The sequence below is a fragment of the Delphinus delphis genome, chromosome 1, assembly GCF_949987515.2.
Source record: "Delphinus delphis chromosome 1, mDelDel1.2, whole genome shotgun sequence".
NCBI lineage: Eukaryota > Metazoa > Chordata > Mammalia > Artiodactyla > Delphinidae > Delphinus > Delphinus delphis.
In genome coordinates, this window is record NC_082683.1 from 157,925,733 (window position 1) to 157,937,795 (window position 12,063).

Consider the following 12,063-nt stretch of genomic DNA (forward strand, 5'->3'; position numbering starts at 1 on the left):
TTTGGTACTATCTGCAGTTTCAACCATCCACTGGGGGTCTTGGAATATATCCCCCATGGATAAGAGGGGATCACCATATATGATTTTTACATTAGCTTTTTTATTAATAAATATATTAAAGCCCCAGTTACCACCTTAATGATAACAGTACTCCCAGATAAGTGGGTCTCAGATCATATACTCCTATGACAATATCAACAGTTAAAAAGCCATTTCTAGCAGATTTATTTGTATTCCACTACATTTTCTTCAATTCAGGAAAGCTATGTGAATGCAATTAAATAAGAGTGATGTTGAATCCTCTCTAGTCAACAATAATAATAAGGAATTTTTTATTGGAATATAATTGCTTTACAATGTTGTGTTAGTTTCTGCTGTACGACGAAGGGAATCAGCTATATGTATACATATATCCCCTCCTTCTTGGACCTCCCTCCCACCCATCCTACCCAACTAGGTCATCACAGAGCACCAAGCTGAGCTCCCTGTGCAGAAGGTTCCCACTAGCTATCTATTTTACACATGGTAGTGTATATATGTCAATCTAAATCTCCCAGTTCATCCCACCCCCTCTTCTCCCCCGTGTCCACATGTGCGTTCTCTACGTCTCCTTCTCTATTCCTCCCTTGCAAATAGGTTCATCTGTACCACTTTTCTAGATTCCACATGTATGCATTAATATATATTTGGTTTTCTCTTTCTGCCTTACTTCACTCTGTATGACAGGCTCTAGGTCCATCCACATCTCTACAAATGACCCAATTTCATTTCTTTTTATGGCTGAGTAATAGTCCATTATATATATGTACCACATCTTCTTTATCCATTCATCTGTCAATGGACACTTAGGTTGCTTCCACGTCCTGGCTTTTGTAAATAGTGCTGCAATGAACATTGTGGTATGGACACTTTTTGAATTATGGTTTTCTCAGGGTATATGCCCAGTAGTGGGATTGCTGGGTCATATGGTAGTTCTATTTTTAGTTTTTTAAGGGACCTCCATACTGTTCTCCATAGTGGCTGTATCAATTTACATTCCCACCAACAGTGCAAGAGGGTTCCCTTTTCTCCACACCCTCTGCAGCATTTACTGCTTGTAGATTTTTCAATGATGCACATTGTGACCAGTACCTCATTATAGTTTTGATTTGCATTTCTCTAGTAAATAGTGATGTTGAGCATCTTTTCACATGCCTCTTGGCCATCTGTATGTTGTCTTTGGAGAAATGTCTATTTATATCTTCCACCCATTTTTTGATTGGGTTGTTTGTTTTTTTGATATTGAGCTGCATGAGCTGTTTGTATATTTTTGAGATTAGTCCTTTATCCATTGCTTCCTTTGCAAATATTTTCTCCCATTCTGAGGGCTGTCATTTCATCTTGTTTATGGTTTACTTTGCTGTGCAGAAGCTTTTAAGTTTCATTAGGTCCCATTTGTTTATTTTTGTTTTTATTTTCATTACTGTAGGAGGTGGGTCAAAAAAGATCTTGCCGTGATTTATGTCAAAGAGGATTTTTGCCTATGTTTTCTTCTAAGAGTTTTATAGTGTCCAGTCTTACATTTATGTCTTTAATCCATTTTAAGTTCATTTTTGTGTATGGTATTAGGGATTGTTCTAATTTCATTCTTTCACATGTAGCTGTCCTGTTTTCCCAACACCACTTATTGAAGAGACTGTCTTTTTTCCATTGTGCATTCTTGCCTCCTTTGTTGTAGCTTATGTGACCACAGGTGCATGGGTTTATCTCTGGGCTTTCTGTTTGTTCCATTGATCTATATTTCTGTTTTTATACCGGTACCATACTCTTTTGATGACTGTAGCTTTGTAGCAGAGTCTGAAGTCAGGGAGTCAGATTCCTCCAGCTCTGTTTTTCTTTCTCAAAATTGTTTTGGCTAATTCAGGGTCTTCTGTGTTTCCATATAAATTGTAAAATTTTTTGTTCTAATTCTGTGAAAAATGACATTGCTAATTTGATAGGGATTGCATTGAATCTGTAGATTGCTTTGGGTGGTATAGTCATTTTCACAATGTTGATTCTTCCAATCCAAGAACATGGTATGTCTCTCCATACGTTCGTGTCATCTTTGATTTCTTTCATCAGTGTTTCATAGTTTTCTGAGTACAGGTCTTTTGCCTCCTTAGGTAGGTTTATTCCTAGGTATTTTATTCTTTTTGTTGCAGTGGTAACTGGGATTGTTTCTTTAATTTCTCTTTCAGATTTTTCGTTGTTAGTGTATAGGAATTCAAGAGATTTCTGTACATTAATTTTGTATCCTGCTACTTTACCAGATTCATTGATTAGCTCTAGTAGTTTTCTGGTAGCATTTTTAGGATTTTCTATGTATACTATCATGTCATCTGCAAACAGTGACAGTTTTACTTCTTCTTTTATAGTTTGGATTTCTTTTATTTCTTTTTCTTCTCTGACTGCCATGGCTAGAACTTCCAAAATTATGTTGAATAATAGTGGTGAGAGTGGGCACTCTTGTCTTTTTCCTGATCTTAGAGGAAATGGTTTTAGTTTTTTACCATTGAGAATGATGTTTGTTGTGGCTTTGTCATATATGGCCTTTTATGTTGAGGTGGGTTCCCTCTATGCCTACTTTCTGGAGAGTTTTTATCATAATGGTTGTTGAATTTTGTCAAAAGCTTTTCCTGCATCTATTGAGACAATAATTTAATTATTAACTTCAATTAACTTTAATTATATTATTAGTAATTTAATTCTTTAATTTGTTAATATGGTGTATCACATTGATTGATTTGTGTATATTGAAGAATCCTTGCATCCCTGGGATAAATCCCACTTGATCATGGTGTATGATTTTTTTAATGTGTTGTTGGATTCTGTTTGCTAGTATTTTGTTGAGGACTTTTGCATCCATGTTCATCAGTGATATTGGTCTGTAATTTTCTTTTTTTGTGACATCTTTATCTGGTTTTGGTATCAGGGTGGCCTCATAGAATGAGTTTGGGAGTGTTCCTCCCTCTTCAATCTTTTGGAAGAGTTTCAGAAAGATAGGTGTTAGCTTTTCTCTAAATGTTTGATAGAATTGTCCTGTGAAGCCATCTGGTCCTGGATTTTTGTTTGTTGGAAGATTTTTAATTTCAATTTCACTATTTGTGATTGGTCTGTTTATATTTCCTATTTCTTCCTCGTTCGGTCTTGAAAGTTTGTACCTTTCTAAGAATTTGTCCATTTCTTCCAGTTGTCCATTTTCTTCGCATATAGTTGCCTGTAGTAGTCTCTTATGGTCCTTTGTATTTCTGTGCTGTCAGTTGTAATTTCTCTTTTTTCATTTCTAATTTTATTGATTTGAATCCTCTCCCTTTTTTCTTGATGATTCTGGCTAGGTTTATCAATTTTGTTTTCTTCTCGAAGAACCAACTTTTAGTTTTGTTGATCTTTGCTATTGTTTTCTTCATTTCTATTTCATTTATTTCTGCTCTGATCTTTATGATTTCTTTCCTTCTACTAACTTTGGGGGTTTTTTTGTGTGTGTGCTTCTTCTTCTTTCTCTAGTTGCTTTATCTGTAAGATTAGATTGTTTATTTGAGATTTTTCTTGTTTCCTGAGTTGAGATTGAATTGCTATAAACTTCCCTCTTAGAACTGCTTTTGCTGCATTCCATAGGTTTTGGGTCATTGTGTTTTCACTGTCATTTGTTTCTATGTATTTTTAAATTTCCTCTTTGATTTCTTCAGTGATTTCTTGGTTATTTAGTAGCGTAATGTTTAACCTCCATGTGTTTATGTTTTTTACAGTTTTTTACTGTAATTGATTTCTAATCTCATAGAGTTGTGTTTGGAAAGGATGCTTGATATAATTTCAATTGTCATAAATTTACCGAGGCTTGATTTGTGAACTAAGATGTGATCTATCCTGGAGAATGTTCCGTATACACTTGAGACGAAAGTGAATTCTGCTGCTTTGGGGTGGAATGTCCTATAAATATCAATGAAATCTATCTGATCTATTGTGTCATTTAAAGCTTGTGTTTCCTTATTTATTTTCTGTTTGGATGATCTGTCCATTGGTGTAAGTGGGGTGTTAAAGTCCCCACTATTATTGTGTTGCTGTTGATTTCCCCTTTTATGGTTGTTAGCATTTGCCTTATGTATTGAGGTGCTCCTATGATGGGTGCATAAATATTTATAATTGTTATATCTTCTTCTTGGATTGATCCCTTGATCATTATGTAGTGTCCTTCCCTGTTTCTTGTAACAGTCTTTATTTTAAAGATTATTTTATCTGATATGAGTATTGCCACTCCAGCTTTCTTTCAATTTTCATTTGCATGGAATATCTTTTTCCATTCCCTCACTTTCAGTCTGTATGTGTTCCTAGGTCTGAAGTGGGTCTCTTGTAGACAGCATATACATGGGTCTTGTTTTTGTATCCATTCAGCCATTCTGGATCTTTTGGTTGGAGCATTTAGTCCATTCACATTCAAGGTAATTATCAATATGTATGTTCCTATTACCATATTCTTAATTGTTTTGCATTTGTTTTTGCAGGTCTTTTTCTTCTCTTGTGTTTCCCGCCTAGAGAAGTTTCTTTAGCATTTGTTGTAAAGCTTGTTTGGTGGTGCTGAATTCTCTTAGCTTTTGCTTATCTGTAAAGCTTTTGATTTCTCTGTTGAATGTGAATGAGATCCTTGTTGGGTGGAGTAATCTTGGTTGTAGGTTTTTCCCTTTCATCACTTTAAATGTATCCTGCCACTCCCTTCTGGTCTGCAGACTTTCTGCTGTAAAATCAGCTGATAACTTTATGGGGATTTCCTTGTATGCTATTTGTTGCTTCTCCCTTGCTGCTTTTAATATTTTTTCTTTGAATTTAATTTTTCTTAGTTTGATTAATATGTGTTGGTGTGTTTCTCCTTGGGTTTATCCTGTATGGACTCTGCAATTCCTGGACTTGGGTGGCTATTTCTTTTCCCATCTTAGGGAAGTTTTTGACTCTAATCTCTTCAGATATTTTCTCAGACCCTTTCTCTTTCTCTTCTTCTTCTAGGACCACTATAATTCGAATATTGGTGCATTTAATGTTGTCCTAGAGGTCCCTGAGACTGTCCTCATTTTTTTTCATTCTTTTTTCTTTATGCTGCTCTTCAGCAGTTATTTCCACCATTCTATCTTCCAGGTTACTTATCCATTCTTCTGCCTCAGTTATTCTGGTACTGATTCCTTCTAGAGTATTTTTCATTTCAGTTATTGTGTTGTTCATCACTGTTTGTTTGTGCTTTAGTTCTTCTAGGTCCTTGTTACACATTTCTTGTATTTTCTCAATCCATACCTCCATTCTATTTCCAAGATTTTGGATCATCTATACTATCATTACTCTGGATTATTTTTCAGGTAGGTTGCCTATTTTCTCTTCATTTATTTGGTCTTATAGGTTTTTACCTTGCTCCTTCATCTGTAACACATTTTTTTTGTCATCTCGTTCTTATTGATTTGTGGGGCTGTGTTCCTGTTGTGCTGGTTGTTCGGCCTGAGGCATCCAGCACTGGAGTGTGCAGGCAGTTGGTTGAAGCTGGGTGTTGGTGCTGAGATGAGGACCTGTGGGAGAGTTTACACCAATTAACATTCCTTGGGATCTGAGCTTCTCTGTTACTCCAGTGTTTTGGACTCCACACACCCACCACAGGAGCTCAGGCAAGACCCTACAAGCTACACAGTGTGGCAAAAAAAAAAAAAAAAAAAAAAGCAACAAACAAAAAAGAGCAGAACAATAAAGAAAAAATAAAATAAAATTAGAAAAATTAAAAATACAATAGAAAAAATAAAAATGAAATCACCACAACAAAACAAAACAGAACCACAACAGCAAATATATATATATATAAAATTTTAAAAATGAAAAAATAAAATAAAAAATAAGATTAAAAGGTAAGAATTTTTTTAAAAAAGGCTGGAGGAGGCCTGGGGGCTGTGGGGCTCAGGCCCAGGACCTGCGCGGCCAGGAAAGGCCTTAGCGGGCCGTAGGGCTTAGACCTTGGACCTATGCAGCCAGAAAAGCCCTTAGTTGAGGGGTGGGGGTTAGGTCCAGGACCCATGCGGCTGGAAGAGGCCTCAGCGGGGGCACTTAGGCCCAGGATCTGACCGGCCAGAGGGGGCCGGGGAGGGATTCAGGCCCAGGACCCCAGGAGGCTTGCCAGGGCGCAAGTGGCAGGGGAGATGCTGGCCGTGTTCCCCTCTGATCCCCAATCCCCAGAAGGTCCCTCTCCATCCCCATCAATCCCCACGCCATGAGTGGACCCCACTGAGTGTAGGAACCTCTCCCCTCCCCCAGCCTCCCTCAGGGGTGCCAGTCCCATCCTACCTCCAACTTTTCCTCCCCCCGCTCTTTCCTTCCTGTGTCCTACCTGGTGGCATGGGGATTCCTGTCCCCTTTGGTGTCTGAGGTCCTCCACCAGCACCTAGTGGATGTGTCCTCCTACTCCGCCATCTTCACTCCGCCCCTAACAATAAGGAATTTTAAAGCAATGGCACTGTGCTAGTTCATAACAAAGTACTGGCCACACACCTTATAGTTGATGTTCCCACATAAGTGTATTTAAAGCCATTGCTGTGTAGAGACTTCATGTGACAAGTCCTGCCTTTACTCTGGGGCTTGTGCCTTCTTTTTACTTTTTTTTTTCCCCATGAATAAAGTGTTTCTCTAAGTTCTGTTGCTTTCCTTTTACTTAGTAACCTGTATTTTCAGGAAACAGGTAGACAGGGTGAAGTGGGAGAGGCCAGATGTATATAGTAATTCACATTTCAATCCCTGTAGATTGAAAAATATTTGAATTTGGCTTTTTGAGTTTGTGTGTTTCCCAGTGTGTTTCCCAGGAATTGTGTTCCTGGGAAGTAAAGGATTTCTCTTTACTGATTCCTGAGGAAGTAAAGGATTTCTCTCCCTTTTGTTATGTGTTGGAAGTCCACATAAATGTGTAATGTTATGTAAAAAATATGTACACACTAATACATGTATATATAGGAATATATTTGTCATTTATATATAGTGCTATCAGACCTTACAGCCTTTAAGGAGGTATGTGTGACTTTTGAAATGCACTCAAAAAGCCTCAGTTATAACAACCAAAGAATGTCTCCAAGCATTGCCAAACATTTCTTTGCAAGCAATTTCATCTCTTGTTGAGAACAATTAAACAAGAAAATTAATTGAGTTGTGTTTCATTGAGGAAGACTTTCGAGGAAAATTCACTGTTTTCCTTTGTACAGTTGCAGAGAACACTTCTGTGTCCAGATATTGGTGGGGGGGGGTGGTTCAACATTGACCAATTCTCCTATATTAGCTGGGGGTACTACCATTCAAAGTTCCAACAATATCTACCTAGAGTTAATGTCACATCCCACAAGTTAAGGGCTCAGTCCCACAAGACTGCACCCACTTCAGTTGCCAATTGCTGACTGACTGGTGATAAATCCAGGTTCCCATAACTTTCTCCTCAATTTCAGTAATTTGCTAAACAACTCACAGAACTCAGGGAAACACATTTACTGGTTAAAATAAAGAATATGGTAAAAGGATCCAGATGAACAACAAGGTCAAGGAGTACATAGGGCAAGGTCCAGAAGGGTTCTGAGTACAGGAACTTCTGTCATTGTGCAGTTGGGTACATCACCTGCTGGCATGTGGATGTGTCCACCAACCTGGAAGCTCTCTTACTCTCATACTTTAAGGTTTTTTATGGAGACTTCATCAAGTAGGCATGATTGATTATTGACTCATTTTCCAGCCCTTCTCCACTCTCCAGAGAATGGGGGGAGGCTGAGCTGAGAATGGGAGGCTGAGCTGAAAGTTCCAAGCTTTTAACCATGGGTTGGTTTTTCTAGTGATCAGTTCCCAGCCAGGAGCCCACCGAGTTAACTCATTAGAACAAAAAGAATTTAGGGGCTCTGTGCCAGACGTTCCTATTACTCAGGAAATTAAAGAGTATTAGGAGCTAGGTGTCAGGAACCAGGGTCAAAGACCAGATATTAGGAACTGGGGCTAAAATATGCAGAAAAGATGTATATATATAATTTCATAAAGACAAATACAATAGAAGCAATCAGTCATCTAAATTTATCATAGTTTCTTTTGCATTTTCTTTTAGGATTTAGAAGAAGAACGCTATTTATCTGTGGACAGTTCTCATACTTGCTTTCTGTGGTATTATAAGGTTATGTAAGTAATGCAGAAGAAAGGTAATTAATGCATTTTAAAAGTATTTAGCTTTAATTAACCACAAATTGATTATCTGCATTATAGTTTCCATATAAGCTTTTATTCACCAATCAAGATGTCCTCAAATGTACCCAACTAATGCCCAACTAATAGTGAAGAACAAACAGTAAATATAACAATAGCAACCACTATTTGAACAAATACTGCTTCTACATGGTCATACTTTATGTAAATTAGCTATGTCAGTTTTCATAATTACCAGTTAAATGTAAGTATTACTATCTTTATTATAAATGAGGAAATGTAAGCTTGGATAGGTTAAATAATTTGGAAAAAATATGCAGCTACTAAAAGATAGCATTGGAAATTGACTCTGGTTTTTCATATTACAGGCTTCTTTGGTTTCCATTGTATACATTATATTCCAAAAGTACTCTCGTTTTCTTAGATAGCTCTTCAAACTCTTTTTAACATGATGGTGAATGAATATAACTAAGAAGGAAAAACTGGTACAAGAAAAAATAGTTAATTGCATTATAAAATCAATAAGTAAAATGCATCAATGAGTCAGAGTTTTGTTTTGTTTTGTTTTGTTTTGTTTTTAGTATCATAGTCCAAGCATATCCTAAATACCGTGTAGGATATAAAGAACTGTCTTTTGTGGTCCCTGCTCTCCAGATGACTGTAATGTACCTAATTCTTTTTATGTACTTAATATCCCTTCCTTTGAGGGAACCATCCCTCCCCTATTCTATGGTGAAATTATTAATTTCATGTGATTTATGTGGTACTACCTCCACAACCCCACATTTCATTGGCCACAGCAATTAGGTGAGGATGGCCATATGGCCCAAACAGAACCTATCAGAATACTTGTGTCTTCGGTAAAGCATAATTGTTGCCGATAATTTCACTGTCCTGGTTTACATGGTCCCTTTAAGTCAGATGGCTCTGTAGTTTATGTGTAACCTTTGAACTGAAAGTCCTGATAGCTAGATTTCAGCAAGCCCCACCAGGAGTACACATTTACCCATTCTTCTCTGAATTACTGCCACTCTCCCAGAGCCTTACCAAGAAGCAAGGTTATGTAAGTAATGCAAAAGAAAAGTAATTAATGTGTTTTAAGAGTATTTAGCTTTAGTTAACCACAAATGGATTAACTGATATATTTGTCTATACTTGAACAGATGCTGCATTATCTGTATTACTATAACTTTATTTTTTAAATCTTGAGAAGTGATAGTACAAATACCCACCCCACCCTGACCCCAGCTCTTGTCGTCCTTCAGGAATTTCTTAGCTGTATCATGGACCTATTTTTTCTTCCTATAAATTTTTGGAATTGGTTTGTCAAATTCTACAAAAACCTTAGCTGGGATTTTTATAATTTGTCTAAATATTTTAATCAATTTGGGGTGTCTTTCTACTCCTGAATAATATATAACTCTCCATTTACTTAGGTCTTTTTACATGTCTGCCAATAAGATTTTGTAATTTTTAATAAAGGTTCCAGGACATTTTTATTAGACTTATTCCTAGGTACTCTTTTTTTTTTTTTTGCTATTATAAATAGTCAAAAATTTTAAATTACAATTTCTAACCAGTTATTCCTGTGGTATAGAATACAACTTACTTTTGAATGTTGATTTTTGCATTCAGCAACATTGCTAAACTCTTATATTGTGATAATTTATTTATATATTCTCTTGGAATTAAAAAAAATCAGATTACTTGCAAATAATGATGATTTTGTTTTTCTTTCTGATAAGTATGGCTTCCATTCCTTTTATTCTTACTGCATGTCTAGAACATCAAATACAATGTTTCTTAGAAGGGTGATAGCAGGTCTCCTTATTTTATTCCTGATCTTAAAAGGAAGACTCTCATCATTTCACTAGTTGTATAATATTTGTTACAGGTTATGAGTTAAACTTTGCCTGGTTAAGGAAGTTCCCTTTTATTCCAAGGTGGCTGTGGATTTTTTTATGAATTGGTGCTGAAATTTATTCAAAGTTTTTTTCTCTTCCACATAAAAGTTCATACGGTTTTTCTCTTTTACTATGTTAATCTGATGGATAATAGTTATTAATATATCCATATTAAACTAACCTTGTGTTTCTGGAATAAGCCAACTTGGTCTTGATGAATTAACTTTCATATACATTGATAGATTCCATTTGCTAATATTATTTAATTTTTTGTGTGTGCGAATATACATGAGTGAGATTGGCCTGTGGTTTTACTCCCCTTGTACTATCCTTTTCCTCTTTTGATAGCAAGGCTATGCTAGACTCATCATGTAAGTTAGGATGAGTTCTTTTCTGTTCTCTGAGAGATTTTGTATAAGATTGGAAATATATGTTCCTTGAATATTTGATGGAAACTTGCATAGAAATCTACCTGGACCTGGATTTTTTGAGTGTGTGGGGGGGAAATTTTATAACTATTAACTCAATTTCTTTAATGGTTAAAATCCTATTTTGGAATTCTAATTCTTATAAAATCCATTTTTGTAGTATTTCATTTCCAGGAATTCATCCATGTCTTCAGTTAGCAATTTTAGTATCAATTTTAATGTCATAAAGTTGTCCATAATATCCTCTTATATTTGTTTAATCACTGAAGTAATAGTAGGTATGCCTCTCTTTTATCATTTCTAATATTTTTATTTGTGCCTTCCTTCTATTTCCTTGTTCTTCTTCCTAGAGATATTTCTATTTTATTAGTCTTTTCAAAGAACCATCTTTTGGCTTTATTGAGCTTTTGTATTGTTGTCTATTTTATCTCAATTTGTTTTTTACATTATTTCTTTTTTTGAGTTTGTTTTTCTAAAGTTTTTGAATTAGTTATATAGCCTACTAGGCTTAAAACTTCCTTTTTTTTCGAATGTATGTGTTTAAGGAAATAAAATTTCTTCTAAGTACCTCTATAGCTGCATCAACAAATAGTGGAATATCTCATAATTGTAATTTTTCATTATTGCTCATAAATAATTGTTTAGTAACTGCTACAATTTGTTTGAGCAATGAGTTGTTTAGAAATGCATTTTTAAATTTACAGACATGAGCCTTTTAAATTATTGTTTTGTTATTGAATTCTAACCTAATTGTATTGTGATCACAAAAGCGTTAGAATCAAATCTTTGGCTTAGCATGTAGTCAAATTTTATAAATGTCTCGTGTGTACCTAAAGAAAATATATTTTCCTATTGTTGGATGAAGTATGCTATTTATGTCCAGTAGATCAGGTGTGTTAAGTGTACTGTTCAAAGTCTTGTGTACTTATTTGGCTCATTGTTGACTTGATATTGGCTAAAATTTCCCACTATGATGGTAGATACGTCACTTTTCCTTGTAGGTATGTAAATTTTTGCTTTTTATTTTATCTTTTAGTGCATATAACTTTAGAATTATTAAGATTTTTTGAAGAATTGAGACTTTGTTTGTAGTGACCTTGTTTCTTACTTGTAATGCTTTTCAACTTATGTTCTGTCTTATATTAATATGTTCATGTATCTTTAACCTTTGATTTTCAAGGCCTTAGAATTATTTTTCATTGACTTCTGGCTTCTGCTATTGCAGTTGAGAAGTCTGCTCTCTGTCTAATGGATTTTCCTTCTCTAGGTAATCATTATTTTCTCTGTAGCTGTTTTAAGAAGTTCAACCTTACCTATTGAGCTATACAAACTTTGCTATTGTAAGTTTCTTTATATTTATCCTACTTTTGATTTATTATAGTTCCTGAATCTGACGATTAAAGCCTTTCATAAATTCTGAAAATTCAGTTACTATCTTTTCAAATCCTGGTTTTCTCTCATTCTCTTTCTTCTTTCTTTTTAAATTTCCATAATAGAAACATGCCACCATTTCATTCTATCCTTCC

General features: G+C 35.4%; 1 protein-coding gene across 1 annotated transcript in view; it reads left to right on the forward strand.

The window, feature by feature from the left end:
• The window catches only part of CATSPERE (catsper channel auxiliary subunit epsilon), a 245,410-nt gene that overhangs the window by 21,966 nt on the left and 211,381 nt on the right, over positions 1 to 12,063 (forward strand). Inside the window, exon 5 of the mRNA XM_060010760.1 lies at positions 8,111 to 8,181. Within this exon, the coding sequence (XP_059866743.1) occupies positions 8,111 to 8,181 (71 nt within the window). The remainder of the gene's footprint in view (positions 1 to 8,110; positions 8,182 to 12,063) is intronic.